Source organism: Pezoporus occidentalis, unplaced genomic scaffold (genome assembly GCF_034315485.1).
Source record: "Pezoporus occidentalis ecotype Australia unplaced genomic scaffold, CSIRO_AGI_Poc_V1 ctg178, whole genome shotgun sequence".
NCBI lineage: Eukaryota > Metazoa > Chordata > Aves > Psittaciformes > Psittacidae > Pezoporus > Pezoporus occidentalis.
The window spans coordinates 1,427,594-1,445,176 of record NW_026913618.1 but is presented as its reverse complement, the minus strand read 5'-3'; the positions used below and the strand labels follow the sequence as shown (position 1 = coordinate 1,445,176).

Sequence of the window (17,583 nt, the reverse complement as noted above, 5' to 3'; positions counted from 1 at the left end):
GAAAAGAAAGGAAGAAAATGAAAGAAAACATTCTGATGTAGCACTGCAGAGGTGGCAGAGGCATTTCAGGGTCCTGCCCCATCCACGCAAAGAGGCAGAGAGGAGGCTACAGCAGGGAATCAGGAGCATCCCAGTCCCTTCCTCACTGTGCTGTAGTTTGCTATGGAGGCTTGATTTCACCTGCAGCAAGAAGAGCCTGCTTGCACTCACAGAGGAGCCATCCTGCCCTCCACAGCCACAGCCCAGGCCCCTCAGGACCAGGGTTTGGGATGCTGAGGGCTCGGAGCAGCTGGGAAGTTGGGCGATGCAGGAGGGCTCCGCCAGCCCCATGCAGCGCTGGGCAGGAGGCAGAAGCGTGATGTGGCCTCTGGGGATGTGGTCTGTCACTTTGCTTGTCCCTTCCCATCAATCACCACCAGCTCCTTCTTTTCTCCCTCCCCAGAACACAGTGCCCACTGAAAGCGGCTGCTAATTCACCAGCTGAACCAGCCCAAAGGGTGCTGGCGAGATGGGCAGCTCTTCATTTCACCTATAAACACCTCCTGGGCACCCATGGGTGGGTGCACACACAGCCACAGCCACACACACACTGTTTAGGGGTTAAGTAATAAGTCAATAGCAAAGTGGTCAGCTCTGCAAGGACACTTAACAAGGTCACATCCTTATTCTCTCCAGACTAATGAGTGGAGATTACTAATAAGACCTCAGTGACAAGTGACTATATTAATGTAATTCTCCTCTGCTTGTAATCAATTTGGTGTGTTAAAATGCACGGTGATCTGGGCCTCCTGGGATGCTTGTGCCACCCCCAGCACTGGACCAGAGGTGTTTTATTCCCCTCATGTCCCTGCCTGGCCAAGGGTTTGCCTCGATAGAGCACGTTTGGCATATTAAATCCCCCCCACATCCTGCTCCCAAAGTGCTGCTGTTCCCCTCGGCCACCTAAAACATTCCTGTGCTGGTGCTTTAACAGCCCAAACCATTAAAGGTTTCTGCACCTGTGTCTGAGAAGCTAAATTCAACCATTTCACCCTGTATTTTAGTCTCAAATGGTGCTGGGTCCAGCACTCTGCATGCTCCAGGTCAGGGTGGCTCACGTCATGTGCCAGAACAGGGATGCTCCTTTTGGTCTGTGGCTCTAGAGCATCCCAGCCATGCAAAGCCTGGATCTCTGCAGGCAGAATCATCCCACTGCCTGCAAGCACCAGCAGCACCCAGGGTCAGGATTGACAGCCCCGTGCACTGGGACCACTTGCGGGTTCAAATTCGGTTGTTAGCCAGCGCCTGGCTCTGTGCCCCGGTTACCGCCCCAGCGGCCTGACTGACTGACTGCAATGCCCCTATTTGCATTTCAAACGACTCTTCAGATCAAGAGCGACTCACTTAAAGGATGCATGAATAATCCTGAGGACGTTCAGATTCCTGTGATCTGCGAGCTGTCTCTGCACGGAGGGAGAAGGGGCAAAATCACATGGGTTGCTGTGATTTTTCCACCCAGGACCATTACCACTAAAGGGGAGCGTGGACATCCTCCTGCAAGGAAAACCCCATCTAGAAACACCTCCCTGAGTGGACCAGACCTGGCCAGGCTGCCTTCACTCTCAACTGCACTTTGGGCTTGCAACCAAGTGCTTTTCAAAGACAGGCTGTAAGTCATGCAGAACATCCCTCTGCTCCTCACTTTCAAACACTTCTAAACAAACTCGGAGAGGAATGTGTTGGGAGGCACACAGGGAGATCCGAGAGTTCCACCGGCTCCTCACCCCTCCAGGTAGAGAAGCTGATGAGCTTTCAGCTTGCTGAAGCAGGTCAGGGAGGACACGGTGGGCAGAGACACTGGGCACAGGCAGGGTCAGGCAGGCAGAATGCACCTCCTTGGTGCTGGGGCTCATGGAGCATCTCCATCTCCCTCACAGCACATGGCTTGGATCTCACTGGAGGGCTGAAATACAGTGCGAGAGCAAGGGCAGAGATTAAACTGAGTCATCCAAGATGCTCCATAGAGGAGGGCATCAGGGGGGGCACCTCACAGGACCCAAGTAAGGGCAGAGCAGATCACACCAAAGAGCTCCAGGGAATTCCACCCTCCTGACCCCTTTCAGCCAACCCAAAAGCTGGGATATGGGGAAGAAGCCACCAGGCTCAGGTCTCACCCAGCCCCATCAGCTCTCGCTCTGGGGCAGAGCACGGTCCTGCAGGATACCGGAGCATCCCTCCGACGCCGTCTTCCTAAGCAGGAGGATTTCCAAAGCCCTTTGAAAAGCCATTTAGAGCTAAGTCCTGGTATTAAACCTGGCCTTTCATTAGGCAGGTTTTCAATCTCTGCCCGAGCCTGTTCCAGCTAAAAGTTTCCTAAAAGGTCAGGAAGCAGCTTTTAAGCATATTTGGCAATTAACTGCTGTAGCCCCCTCCTCGGCTGGATGCGAGCTGCCCGCTCCCATCCCAGGGGATGGTAATTACTGTTTTATAAATAAGCTTTGAACTCTCTTAAGTAATAGCCTCTCCTTGCATAAAAGCACCCTCGAAATCCACCGGCCTTGTCCGCATCTAAAAACCACCTCTGAAAACCAAAACCAAACCATGACAGTTTGAGGATGAAACCCCAAAACTCTTACTCCGTGATGACTGTTGCTCCTCAATAGCTCAGCAAACAGAAACCCTGCAGCTTTTGCTGCTCTTTGGGAACTTTTCATCATGTTTGGCATCTTTTCAGAGAGCTTACATGCAGGTGATAAAAAAATGGTCCCTGTTTATACATTTAAATTTCTAGCCCAAGAAAAAGGGGCATAAATAGAGAAGTATCATTCTAAAGGCATCAGTTCACATAAAATTCACTGTTTAAACCAGCCCCATCATTCCTTGCTGCCCAGCTTTATGTACTTATTTAAGCAGTCTGGGATAGCAGCGCTGGCAGACAAGATCCTTTAGACACTCGGGTTACTCCTGCACACCCCACTGCACAGCCTGTCTGTGAAACCACCATTTATTTAAGAGACAGCGGCAGAGAAAGCATTCCTCAGCCGGGAAGACCGTGGCTCATTCCACTCTGCAAGACCCAGCTTTCATCCGCTAGAAATCACAGCCAACACCAACACGCAGCTTTAATCACTTTAGCCTGACACTATCTACGTAACAACACATGGAATAACCCGGCTTAACGCTGCCTTGCAGCTGAGCCAGGCTGGAATTCAGACTCTCAAACCCGCTTGTATCAGCAAGAAGAACTTCACGGGCTTTGGAGCGGGAGTGAGACTTGGGAGCTGCCACGTGAAAGCAAGGGAATAACTTCAGCGTGGAAACGGGGGGCTGGATGGCCAAGTCGTGCTCCCCACCCCATCGCTGACTCAGTGCGGTGGGAAAGACCCCCCTAAAGGAGGCAGGCAGAGCCCCTCTTGCCTGCCCTCAGTAATATCTGCCTTTAAACAGTTTCAAATGTTAATTCCTCATCGTGGCAGTTGAAGCTATTTTTAATCCCACGTGAAAGCAGTTTGCAGAAGACCAAACTTCGCACGGATTACGGATCGCTTCCCAAAGCCAGGCAGCAGTAAAACAGGGGCACGCCATGGCAGGGAGACCCGGGATGCACACAGTGCTTAAGCCCTAAGTGTATCCCATCGGAAGGGACCTTAAAGCTCATCCTGTTCCTCTAGGGACACCTTCCACCAGACTGGGCTGCTCCAAGCCCCTTCCAACCTGGCCTTGAAAGCATAGAGCTGGGTCTAAAGCACTGAATAAAAGCAAAGTGCATTAAATAAAAGCTTTAAAATACCTCTTCCTGGTTACAAAATCTCAGCTTTTTCTCAGGTTTCCTGCATTTTTCCTTTGCATTTGAGGATTTATTTTCGGGACACGGGGGTGAGGAGAGGGGAAGCTGATAGAGAAAGGCTCAATTTTTGCAATGAAAGATAAAAAAAGGAGGAAGAAAGAAGAGCTCACAAAGCAGTAAAGCACAAGGAGCACGTTGCAGGACTGAGTCCCTGCAAATGCACCAAGAAAAACAAGGGCCACTCAGACACGGAGCGCTGAAACGTGAGTCCATCAGGAGAACAGATTAGCTGGTGTCAATGAATAAAGATAATGTCCCGGAGCAGGGCTCAGTGCATCGCCATCTGACTCCTCGCAAGGTTCTTTTGTCTCTTCCCACCTATGTGTTTCTTAAATGTGCCTGTGAAAAGCTCCCCTGGAAAGGGATACAAGCTCCCTGCCAAAACGCAGCCGGGTGACTCCAGGGTAGCCGAAACCTCGGATTTTATTCAACAGCTTGCGCTATAGAGTGTCTTGATCTGTCTGTACAATCACAACACACACAAAAACCCCCTCAAGGCATCTACTTAGCTCCACTTTTCAACTGCCAATAACACTCACAGCAAAAGTCAAAAGAGCAGCGCTGGAGCCGCGTCCTTTCCCTGCCGCTCAAAAGCTTCAGGGTTGCAAGGTTTGGAGATAACAAAGTCTGGCTCAAGAAATCCTGGATGCCTTTCAAGAACATTATTAGCTCCCATGAATGGGTTTGAAGGAGAGGGGAAAGGGGGGGAAAGCCCAGCCCAACCCCACATCGCATGGAGCAGCTCTCTGCTCACCGCCTGCCTCCCCTGGGCGCACACAGATGCTCCCAAGCTGGGACACCGCTGGCACTGCTCAATGCACGCATGAAATCACAGTGTAATCCATGATGAAGCACGTGAAAAGTTCCTCCTCTTCATGTGCTGCATCAGATCAAAAGGGGAAATCACAATAAAAACCTAAATACAGAGGTCTGGATCCCTGGGATGGCTGTGCAATGGCAGAGGATGCCCATTCACTGTGTGCCTCCAGCCCATACACTGACCAAGAGGTGTTTACCAACTGCTGAGCCATCCCATAGTGTTTTTAACTACTTCTGGCCCCAAAGTGTAAGAAAATAAGGAATTTTTTATAATTCCTATGAAATCCAGCACGCACCATCACCCAGGGTGCGGTTTCACTGAGCACAATCCCAATGCTGCTTTCTTGTGCGTGCTTTACTCAGGGATGTGAAGGGTTGTTGGGAGCCTTGGCCCAGCCTCATTCCTGTGTAACTCTTTCTTTGGCTACTGGAAAAAGGCAGGAAGAGGTGATGGAAAAGAGGGACTCAGATCATAAATAATACAAAACAGAGGAAAAGCATCACGTTGAGCTGATGTCGCTGCAAAGTTTTGGCAGATGGAGACGGGGAAACTCTTCTGTGGGTAAGCGACATCAGACCGAGTGCTCTCAACATGAATTCCCCCAAACTCCCTTTCATGCAAACCAGCATCTGCAAAGTCCTTTCCCTGCACTGCTCCAAAGCCGCCGTTATCCACCGTGTCTCCTGCTCTTTTCCCTCTTCCCCTTTTCCCACAGGACTGCATCCGCGCTGCATTACGGTGCCAGGCAGACAGAGCGGTCCAAACCTCCGAGCAGCATCGGGCAGCTCCGTGGGAAACAAGCCCGGCTCTGGCAGCCAGAAAGGGAACAATCCCCTACAGAGATCCCAGCTACACCCCCAAACATCACCCGTGGAGCAGCCTCCACCAGAGCACACAGCCCATGGCCCTGCTTGCTCCCAAAGGCACCCCAAATGCCGCCTGTGACCCAAACTCTGCTCCCTATCATACCAAGAAGCTCCTGGGGCGAAAGCGGGTGCTGCTCTGCAGCCACAGAGGAGTTACACCCATGCAGTTCTCAATTCACACAAGCAAGGGCAGGATTTGCCCCATGCCGTCGCACCGAGCATCCCTTCATTTTGTCACAATGAAGTTCTCAATATCCCTGGCAAACAACTCAGGTTCAACCAAGTTCTTAATGTCTGCATTCACCTACGTACCCCAAAAGCAGCCAGGCAGTGTCCCGGGTTCCCAATAGGACACTCACATCCCCAAACCAGACACTCGCACCCCCAAACCACCGCCTGAGCAGAGCTCTAGACACACCAACACCCTTCATCACACACCAACATCCTTCATCGCTCTGTTTCAGTTTACTTTAAGCAGTTCCGAGTGCCAAAAAAATGAACACAATGCTTTGCTTTAGGATAAAAGGTCACATCATGCTTGGATTATCCATTAGGTAATTTATGTTGCTGTCTCCAAAAGGTGTTTAATCTTCTTATAATTAGCTAAACCTATAGTAACTCAAGGAATTCCATACGGACGCTGCTTTTGCAGAGCATTTTTATCTTCCTTAGCAAAAAAAAGCTACATAATAAAAGGGACTTTGGACTATTCCTAATTTAAATAAAACAAAACATTCCAGTAAGAACAAATGGCTGCAGGCAGTAACTTATGTTCTAGTGTAAACTACTCCGCACCCACAAGCAGATACTCCTGGCCACAGCAGGGAAATCACTGCAGAACTGAGCTACCAAGAAAGAACAAAACCATTCCATGGCGATATTTCCAAGGGATTCTTTTTTCCACATTTACTTCAGACAAGCAAGGACCTACAGGTGCCTTCAGGCCAAATATCTTGGCTTGAGCAGCACTTGGTGTAATTTTGGTTTCCTAGCACGCTCAAATATTTCAGCAATGTTTACACCACTCTGAGATATTCATTGGAAAAACCTGAACTTCTGTCCAACTTCTATTCCCCTCCTCTCCAGCACAGCCCAGCTTCAAACATTTAGCTCTGTCTGGCTTTCCCAGGGAAAAATACCCTTGGTATAGGAAGGTCTTGTAAGAAGACAAAACAAGGGAGGCACAAAGAAGAGGAAACTATGGCAAATAGTTGTGTGTGTGATTGAAAACACGCTCACCCAGCGCAGAGCTAAAGCAAAACAACTACTGATTTTTCCCTCGCTAGAAAGGATGCAGCTTCTCCCCTGCGATGCGTCTGGCCCTGCCGAAACCCTGCCCTGCTCTAGCCCTCCAAATTTACCATAACCATATGCAGAATGATGTGAAAACATCGCGCTGGGCTCAGGCCAGGCTCCCTGCGGGCACTCCCTGCACTCAAACCTCACTACGCAGCAATCCAAAACTAAGGTTTATTCATTCTTCCCTCGCTGTGAGTGTCTCACCGGGCTACGGCGATATGAAAGCTTTCGATCTTCCCTCTTTAATTATGTGCTCACCAGTCATTAAACTCCCATTCTGCCAAGCAAGACCTACGTTGGAACCCTCACCCCAAAAGGTGAGTTATCATCGTTATTGCTCCTCGAGCAGCGCAGCTACAAATGGGACTGAGAAATGAGCTGATAAATGACGGCGGTATTAATACAGCCATAAAAATAAGCGCGCTACTTACTGCGTCTGAAGGTGCGTTAAGGCAGGAACTTTACAGCCCAGATGTGGTCTCACAGAGCTGAAACTCTGCGGGTAAAATTACCACTAAAATTACACTTCCCATTAAACACACCGCTTTGCACAGGTTATGATTTCGCCCAGGCTGCAGCCTCCCCTGAAACATTAAGAACACGGAAGAGTACAGTATTCCCGAGGGAGAAGAGGATGGAGCGGCAGGAAGGACAGGGAGAGCTACTCCTCTTATTGTTTTCAGATGTTTCCCCGGGAACACCGCAGCGCTTTTATAAACCTACACATTTGGATTCGCTTCAAAACAACGGACCAGATCCTTTCACGGGCTTCGTGGGACTTAACGCTCTGACTCCGCTTGGCCCGGCCGCTCTGGAGTTGGCCGGGAGACGGGACTTTAATAGACACCACATGCACAGTAGCTGCTCTTCCGAGTGCTTTATCGCCTGAAGAGTTCAATTCCATTGAAACCCTCACAACCAAAGCAACTCCCTTGAATCAGCCGGCTCTGCCCTTTGACACAACCGAGGATCCAAGCGATGCTGTTTCACCCTACCCCTGCCTTCGTGTTTCCAGCCAGGATCAAGCCCGCTCCTGCAAGCCGAGATTCTTGCTCCCTTTATCTTTATAAGCTACTCGAATAAAAGAATTCCTAAGGGAAGCCGGTGGGGAAACGCTGGGACGTGTGATAATCAGGTATTAAAGGTTACAATCACAAAGGATGGATAATCAGAGGGGAAAAAGGTAGATTTCTGTTGATGGGCTGTCCCGCTCCCAGCCACCTGGGCTGCGGGATGGGGAACAGGGGGACACGGGAACAGGGAAGAACACGGCAATGGGGGCATTAGGGAGGACCGGCAGGACCGGCGCTCGCCTTCCCACCGCTCCCGACTTCAGCACCGGCACCGAAAGCTTTTCCTCCCCTTCCACGGCGAGCAGGGTTGGGAGCTTGCTCTCCCCTGTGATCCCGCGGCTCGGCTCCCTTCGCATCCCCCCCCCCCATTAATTCCCCTCGACCCCCGTTATCCCCATCCCCAACCCGCCTGTTGCCATCACCCCCCACCCCAATCTCCACTCCACGGTCAGCGATTAGACCCGCTCAGCGCTTCACTACCGACCAGCGGCGTCCCCCCCCTCCCTCGCCCTTACCTGTACCAGCGCAGCCCCTTCTCGTAGCACCTGTCGAAGAAGTGGGGCTCCGCACCCACCGCCCGCACCCCGGGGTGCGCCCGCAGGAACTCCAGCAGCGCCCGCGTCCCGCCCTTCTTCACCCCCACGATGATGGCCTGCGGGAACCGCCGGCTACCGCCGCCCGCAGCACCCAGCCCCGCGCCGTCGGGGAGCGCGGCGGGCGGCGGCAGCAGCAGGGCGGGCGGCAGCGGCTCGCAGGGCCCCGGCAGGCAATAGAAGAAGTAGGTGAAGAAGAGGATCATGGTGAGGAGCAGCGAGGCGCGGCGGCCCCCGACGGGTCCCAGCAGCCGCCCGCTACATCCCATCGGGGGCCGCGACCGGCCCCGATGGGCAGCGCATCCCGCTGCACACACACAACCCCCCCCCCCCCGAGTCCCGGCTCCGCGCCCCCTGCCCGGCCCTCGCGTACCGCCCCCCACGCGGGGCGGGGGCGGCAACGCCCCGGGGGATGGATGGATGGGATGGGATGGGATGGGATGGGATGGGATGGGATGGGATGGGATGGGATGGGATGGGGGGGCGGGACGGGACGAGGCACACGCGTGGGGTACCCAGGGACATCCCCAGAGGACCAGCCCTGGCTCCCCCCCACCCCGCTGAGGAGCCACAGTCAGGGGGAACCGCTTGCAGGACACTGGGGGGGAAGAGCCTGGCACTGACTTCCCGATTTTCTCCCTTTTAAAAGAATCACAGGACCATGGAATGGTTTGGGTTGAAGGGACCTTAAAGCCCATCCAGCTCCAACCTCAGGGACACCTTCCACTGGAGCAGCTTGCTCCAAACCCCTGTGTCCAACCTGGCCTTGAACACTGCCAGGGATGGGGCAGCCACAGCTGCTTTGGGCACCCTGTGCCAGCGCCTCACAGGGAAAAAGGAGGCTGCAGAAGGGTTTTGTGGATGCACATGGGAGGCTGCAACGCCCTCGGCTGGGACTAAAGAGCCGTCATCTCGACAGAACAATTAGCACTCAATGAGCAGCGCTTATGAAGCTGCACCCATTGCAGGTGTGGAAACACAACCCCCCCTGTGCATGTATTTGTTGTACTTGGGAAGGGCAGTCCCGCGTTTCCGGCCATTCCCCTGCACCTTCCGAAATAAGCCCCAGGGCAGAAGTTTGGGTGCTGTGGTTTAACACGTGCGTGTGCGATGGGTGATGGGGTGGGATAAGGTGGTTCCCTGCTGCTGCTGAGGATCCCCCATTCCCTGGGGCCCAAAGGTAACCAGGGTGCTAAATAAGGAAACTTCCCATCCAGTGCCACAGCATCAGTGGGATGTGGGAGCTGCACCCCGCAGCACCCCTGGGTGCTCTGCCCAGGCCTTGCTTGCAGTGATGGCACCACCGCATCCTGGCTGCGCCCTCCTGGCAGCCTGTGCCATCACCAAACCAGCCAAGACCCGGTGCTGGGGACTCCTACGGGGCTGTTCTTTCTGGCACCCACTTTGGCTTCACTGAAGTGCCCCCGGGTCTATCCCAGCACATGCCTCAGAACACGGAGGCTCATGGAAAGCCTCCCCTTTTTGTGTCTGAAATCAGCGGTGTCTTAATTAACCTATTAATGCAATTAGCTCTTCTTGTAATTAGATCCCACGAGTCTCCCAAAGCATGGAGGGGGAGAGCCGCAGCCTGGGACCCGAAGGGTGCAGAGCTGCGCTGACACGGCAGCGCTGGGAGGCAGTGATGCTCCTGCGTGGCCGTGCCTTGGCCTGACTGCAGGGTGCCGATGCTGAATGACACCAGGGACGCAGGGTGGCAAGGCTGCGATGCCAGAATGGGTTCAGGGCTGCCTGGGCGCAGCAGGACGGGGTTTTGTGCCCTCTCGTGGCTGCCGGCCCCATCCTGCGCCGCGGCTTGTCGAGGAGCGGATGTAACAGCGCAGATCCCGTCCAGCGCTCCCCGCCGGGGCTCCCCAGGGAAAACGGGGGAGGAGGATGATGACGAGGAAGCGAATCTGTTATCGGGAGCAGTGCGATAACTAAAACCACATCCAAACTCTGCCGCACCGCACTTGCCAGCTCTTGTTGGGTTTGCGCAAGCCATCAGCAGCAAGGAACGGTTTCACTTGGGGCGTGTGGGAACGGCTCCAGCTCCCTGTTTGGGTTGGGGTGGGGGGGACGATACACGTTATTGTTGTTGGAAAATAGCAGTCTCTCCAATTGGAAGAGTTTGGCATGGATATATCCCTGTTGAGGTACTTCATCAAAACACAGGCGCTGGAAAGGTGGAGGCAGGGAGCTGGTGCTGCTTTTGGCACTGCCAGCGCTCCCCTAGTGTTTGCTGCTGCTCTGGCCCGGTCAAAGGAGCAGCTCCTTTTCCTTTCTCACTCTCAAAACTGAGCAAAAAGGCTTAAAACATGAGCTGGGGCTTGCAGTGGTGAAGAGGGAGAGCCTTGAGCACTGTGAGCTGCTGTGCCCGAGGCTTCCCAGCCCCATGTTTGGATGAGCAGGGGTTCATGATGCAGGAGAGACCCCAGCATCAGCCAGGACCCCACTGGGCCAGGATGAGCTCACTGCCTTGCCAGCAGCTCAGGGATATAAACCAACAAACAGAAGCATTTTTTTAGCAAAATGAGGACATTTTGAAAATAAAGGGGTTCTGAAATGAGCAGTTCCAGTGTTCCTGGTGCTTGGTGCCCTTAGACCTCCTTCATGCCTTATGGCTGCCCAAGGACGACTGTGCAAGGACAATGGGACAGGGATCTGGTGCCCAGTTCATCTCCAATCCCCTATTCCCTGCCAGTGCACCAAGTGCCTTCCCCCTCTGCTTGTACATCCTCAACTGCAGCTCTGATACTGCAGCTTTCCAAGAGCTTGGTGATCCCATTGGAAGGTCTCCTGCTGCTGGTGGTGCTGGTGTCCATTACACAGAGCTGCCTTCCACAGGCAGGAGCAATGCCACTGAGATGGGCACCGAGTGCCAGCACCATGCTTTGCTGACCATTCCCAGTGCAGAGCAGGGAATGATGCTGGGGGGGATTTACCCTCACCCCTGGGGAGAGAAGGGACGGGCACTGCTGCACCCCAACACCTCACCTTGCTCCCAAGGCCGGTGCACACCACGCGGTTGCTGCATAAGCCTTCCATTGGGGCTCAGCACCCTCGGATGGCACCTACAGCCACAAGGCTGCTCGCATCCTGCAGGAGCCACGGGGCTGCTTTGGCAGAGGCAGATGAAAGCATCCGGGGCCGTCACGGGCCCGGTTATGGATGGGCTGCAAGTGCTGGCGGGAGCAGCACAGACACTGCGGATGTGGAGGGAGCCTCGGTGCTTCTGAGCCCTGATTGATGAGATGCAAGCGCAGCCGTTCACGTACTACATCACCACTGCCTCAGCCCTGACCGAGGGTGCTGTGAACCCTGGAGCTGATTGTCTCCACTGAGGATGAGAAGGGTCATTCCCCCCTCACCGGGCACCAGCAGGAACAGGAAGGTCCCAGGAAGCCCCATGACAGGGATGATGGCTCAGCAGCTTCCTGGGGAGCAGGGGCTAAGGCAGCCCAGGGGCAGCCAGGACACTGTGGACATGCAGAAGCTGGTGCTCTGTGGAGGAAGATGCTCCATTGAGGGGCTGGATTATGGCCAAAGGAGCATGCAATGGCTGCCAGGGGGAAGAGATCAAACATCGGAGCTGTGGCTATGGGAGCTCCCTGCCAATGTGCAACAGTGATGGGTGAGCAGCAAAAGGGGAGAATAAAGCAGCAGAGAGGGTGAAACTGATCAGTGCCAGCACCCCCAGGGTACCAGGGAGCAGTGGTCCAGCCTGCGGGATGCTCAGTGATGGTGATGACGTACCATCAGCCTTGCAGTTTACCACAGGACCACCTTTAATCAGCGACAGGCAGCCTGGCTGGTCCCTGTGCTCCTGAGGACCGTGTGGTCCTAGGGCTGGTATGGCAGCAGGCTGCCTCCTGCCCTACCCATGTCAGTTGGATCAGTGGTGATGAGCTCTGCCTCCAAACCACCCACTGCAGCATCCAAGGGCATGATCAGGACCCCCCCCATAGCCCGTCCTTTCCCCAGCCCCAAACCCAGTGGGTCCACGCAGGATGAGACCCTGGATAACCACCAAGAAGCATCCCAATTGGTGTCCCCAGCATCACAAACCATCTCCTCCTCAGGGACCTCCCCTCTGCCCGCAGAGCAGGAGCTGCAGCGTGGGTGCTCTGGGGTTTCCCCAAGTCTGTTATTCAAAGAGAGAAAGAAAAGGGCTCAAGGGATCAGCGGGGATGAAAAATGCTTTAGAAACACAGGAGATCATTTACCAGGTCACCTCCACCGCAGAGTTTGCCAAGCTGATAAAGGCGAGCAAACTTATTAAGGCGCGCACAGCTTGATTCGAAACGGCTGCTCCCAAGCAGCCAATTACTCCAGGCTGTTCCAATCCAATTAGGAATGCTGTTCCCCTGATTACAGCGGTGTGTTTTACAAATGCAGCACAACTGCCCGGGTTCAAAGAGCAATCCGTGAAAGGGAGCTGGGTAAGAGAGCAAGCCAGTGCCTGCAGCCAGGGGAGGTAAACCCCATCCCTGGGATGCGGGGGTCCCCATCCGCAGGAATGCGGGTACCACAGGGGATGGGATGCCCAAACCCCAGGCACAGAAGAGCTGCCCTGTGACTGTCCTTAAAGCAGCACAGCCAAGGAGACAGGGTCATTCTCCAAGCTGTGATTCCCATCCGGAGCTGGACCGCAGACTTATCCAGATGGGGGAATGCCACTTGGGTCTTTGTCAGTGCCACCCCTCTGTAGTCCCCTCCAGGGTCTCAGCAAAGGCCACCCCATGCCACCCAGCTCAGTCTGTGAGATCCATAAGCCTTTGCCCAGGGATCCAGCAAGCTTTGAGGTTTATCCCCCAGGTACTGAAAGAAAAACCCATCCTCAGTGTAATGTGAGGGGGGAATTTGCCCTGATCCTGCTGGTGGGAAGAAGCAGTTTAAGAGGGAGAAACCCAGACAGAACCATTGGAGCTTAGCCTGAGCTCCCCAAGCCCAGCCAATCTGGGATGGATACAAGCACAAAGCAGGAATGAATCGTGTCTCCCTCTAACTGGGATCATGATCCCCTCCAGACCGGGTTTTCCATCACTTGGAGCAAAGGAGACACCAACAAACTCATCCCCACACTCACACACAGCATGATGAATGAACCTACAGACTCCATCCTCAATCCAAGGGGCTGAGCTGGGCTGGGGGGGGGGACAGGAACTTTGCCGCAGCTCCAGCGCCTTCGTGGCCATCCAAAGCCTCACCACAACCGCTCCAATGGGTCTGCTCCAAGCTCCTGGCTCACAGCCACCTCCGGGGTGTAGCACAGCCCCTGTTATTAAAACGTGTGACAGCAGCTCAGGATGGAAAGTGAAGCCGAACATTCCCCATCTGAAACCCCGGCAGGAATTTCAAGCGGGGGGAATGCAATTTCCAGCCTGGAGGAGAGCCAGCAGCACCAGGGCGAGAGTTTCCTTAATATGGCTTTGCAAAACCCCAGCACAGAATTGCCCGTGGCTACAGCAATAACAAGGGGCTGGAGACAGCGAAAACACCCACCGGCTCCGAGGGTGCCATCCGCAGCCATTAGGATACTCAGTCATCTCAGGTTCTGCTGGGATTTGAGGGCTGAGTCCACGTTGCATGAACCGAGGCAAAGCCCCTCTCTTGTCTCAGGAGCAGCATCCCAGGAGTGAGGGTTTTGGCTCCCTCCATCACCCCAGCAGGGATGCGGGTGCCACAGCTCCACGTTATCCCACAATGGCATTTTGGGGCAGCAGCACCCCCGCTGCCCCTGCACCAGGAAGCAGAGCCTGCTCACGGCAGCGCAGACACGGCTGGCTCCCATCCAGCTGGAGTTACAAAAGGAGCCATTCCCCGTTTCTGGTTTTGATTTAAATAATCCCAATAAGGGGATAAAGCAGCCAAAACCCACCGGGGTTTTTTTTAAAGCTTCAATTTAAAAAATAATACACATGAAATGTGCGATTTTTATTAGAGCAGGCAGAGCTGTGCAGTATCAGACACAGCCCTCAGCTCCCCAAACCTCTGTCCCAGGTCTCCAGCTGCCATCCTGCATCCTCCATGCAGCTTCCCCGTGCTGCCTTGCCCTCACTTCCCCTCTCACTCCCCACACATATGAACCCAGAGCTGGCTGCAGTGATTCCACTGGTGCCCTCCTGGGTGAAGACACAAGAGTGAAAATGGTTTCACATCGCCCTGGGAGTGAAAACACACAGGGATGGGGAAGAGGCACAAAAGCAAAGGTGCTTCTGTTGTGTTTAACCTGCTGTTACCCAGTGTGTGTCACACAGGTCTGTGAAAGCAGAGGGATTTCTTTATCCTGGTTAGATGTATGGGGCAGCAAGGCCATTTCCACCTGAGGAAGGCCCCTTTTCTCAGGGGTAAAATGTCACTGCTTGCAGATGGATGATGTCTGCAACTGCAGCCTGTGGATGGACCAGGACTTTCAGTGCAGCACCCAGCACCCTGATGGGTGTTTTGGGGGACCTACAGCCCAAAAAGCCCAGGGACAAGGCGGGTTCAGTGCTGTGGAGGTGGCAAAGTCCCTGTGGGTTTACCAGAGCCACAAGCCAAGGGTGAGCCACCGTCACCTCTGTCTTTCCTGGGCAAGATCCCATCATTGGCACGTCATCATCAGCCTCCCCAGCAGTTATCTGTGCATCCCAATAAAGGCTCAGAGAGGCCCATCAATATGGATGTGAACATGAGTATTCATTCTGCGGGTGTTCCACCACACCGTGCTTCATTTGTGGGTCTGAATCAATAGGGTTATCCCAGGATGGGGGAGACGTGGCACCAGTTCAGCCCTATAGGAGGAGGAGAACACAGTGAGAACCTCTGGCCACAGCAGCTGAGACCTGACCCATGGCAGTGCCAGCACTGGGTCAGCTCCAAACCTATCGTCTCTGATAACAACATAGGATCATAAAATGGTTTGGGTTGGAAGGGGCCTTAAAGCTCATCCAGTTCCAACCCCCTGCCATGGACAGCGGCACCTTCCACCAGAGCAGCTTGCTCCAAGGCTCATCTATGGCCAGTTTGGCCTCACCAAATTTCCTAGTTTCTTTTCAAAACGCACCTACAACAGGTTAGCAGTAGGGTCAGCACATGGTTTAATTCCACATTTTTAGCTTATAAATGGATCTGACTCCATTTAGATCATGTCTCTGTTGCATTTCCCCCACTGCTGCTCAGCTGGGGGCACTGGGACAGACTGGGGAGCCTGAAGGTGCATTGGCACCCCATGAAATGATGATGGCAAAGGAAGGATGCCATCCCTGAGCCTGCTCTCCCATCACTGCAGTAAGCCATGAGGACTGGAGCCCAGCTGAGCTCTCCCGCTCACTAAACAAGCAGGGCCACCTCCATGCCATAAAAGCCAGGCACAGCTCGTTGCCTTGGTGGGGGCAGAGCTGGTGAATTATATCCTATATCCAGAGCTGATCCCTCTGGAGCCGAAGCGCATCCTCACTGCTCACCTGCAGCACACCAGCTTCCCCAGCCAGCTCCATGCCACCACGCTCAATCTCTGCAGGAATCAGCTTTTTTTTCAAGCAAATCTATTTACAAGCTGCTTTTTTTTTTTTTTCCCCTTCCTTTTTCCAGGATAAAATTCCCAAACCCATTTTGGGTGGTAGGGGCTGGGTTTGCCTCTGCCATCAGAAAAAGCACAGTCACCCGGTGCAGATGGCTGCATTTACAAGTCTATGAAGCTCTGGCATGGCCACTGCTAATCCCAGGCACAGGTGGGGGGTAGCTTTCATTTGGCTCTGGTTCAGCCAAATATCCATTGGCCAAATGGAGAGGAAGGTGTGGGATGGAAAATGGGAACATCTGGAGCAATAACAAAGCAAAGTATGAAAGGAAACGTCTCAAAGCGTGGAGGAACCAAAGTGGAGCTCAAAGGGGAGGGAAGCAGGGTCCCGAGTGTCCTGACATGCATTTGGTTGGGTTTTTGGCAACGGAGAAAGTAAGAAATGGGGTGTGAAGGAAGGAGGAAAAAGCAACCACTGGGTTAAACACTGAGCACCCCCAGCAAAACCTGCTCCTCTGCTGTGGGAAACAGATTTCAGGGTTTAATGCAATAAAACCTGAATTCTGTAAGTTTTCAGTAGTAGCAGAGGGATCAGGCCGCTATTTTGGGTCAAACCCCTGGTTTTTAGGCCGCCACAAGAGGTGGTCCCACTCCATCCTGCAGTGATGCTAGGCAGCCCCCGGCATAGGTCAGCAGCTGCAGGTACCCCCAGCAGCACCCAGGCTCCATTTCCCAGCACTACTTAAGCCATATATAGGGGTAATGCATTTTCTTTGTCTGTTTGCATTGTCTATTCCAGTCTTAACTCTGCAAAACCCTTAAGACAGCAAAATATCGCCCCATTAAGAAGCGCTAATGAACAGATAATGACTCGGGTAATGAGCAGAAGGAGCTAATACACTCATTTGCCCTAATAGTGGCATGCATCATGCCAGCTCATGAGCTAGACACCGAAAGCAAAGCCTGAACAACCAGCAGGTCATGCTGGAGCTGTGCATGCCCTGACCTCGCGTTCCGGGTGGAAAACACCCATTTTCCAGCAAAAAGCTTGGTTTTCACATGGGAGTAAGGAGAGATGAATGGAACAGAGCCACGGGCAGCATGCGGAGAGGGTCTCACCCAGCAGCAAGGGCTGGTCCCGCTCATCTCTCATCATCCGCAATGCACATGGTGAAGCAATCAGCAAGGAAAGGCTGGAACCCTTCCAGAATGGGAGAGGGTGCCGGGTATTCCCACAGCCCCGGGGCTGCAGAACAACAGCACCAACCACCTGCAGGTGCTGGGGGACTGAGAGCGCTTGCCCATGCGCTTCAATAGCAGGGGGATCCTGCTTCCCCGTATCCTGGCCCTCTCATAGGGAAAAAAAGCCCCATTTGGAGACATAATCCTTCTGGAGGTGAGGATCCCCCTTTCTGGGGACAGGAAGGGCCTGGCTCCTATAGCACAGGCACCCACATGGGCTCCATCCTGGAGTGTTCGCTGGCTCTGCAGGAAGGAGATGGGGCTTTGCCTGGAGCTGGGCTGATGACAGGAGCTTTCAGTCCAAGCACCCAGGCTCTGCCATGTCTGGGAAGGATGGAGCCAAGACCAGTAACCTGAGGCTCA

The 17,583-nt window shown here is 53.8% G+C and overlaps 2 protein-coding genes across 2 annotated transcripts in view; both read right to left on the bottom strand.

The window, feature by feature from the left end:
• HS3ST6 (heparan sulfate-glucosamine 3-sulfotransferase 6) overlaps positions 1 to 8,776 on the bottom strand; it is a 32,240-nt gene extending 23,464 nt beyond the window's left edge. The window contains exon 1 of the mRNA XM_062614842.1: positions 8,400 to 8,776. Within this exon, the coding sequence (XP_062470826.1) occupies positions 8,400 to 8,746 (347 nt within the window). The 5' untranslated portion in view covers positions 8,747 to 8,776. The remainder of the gene's footprint in view (positions 1 to 8,399) is intronic.
• MSRB1 (methionine sulfoxide reductase B1) overlaps positions 1 to 17,583 on the bottom strand; it is a 68,633-nt gene that overhangs the window by 37,598 nt on the left and 13,452 nt on the right. The window lies entirely within an intron of this gene.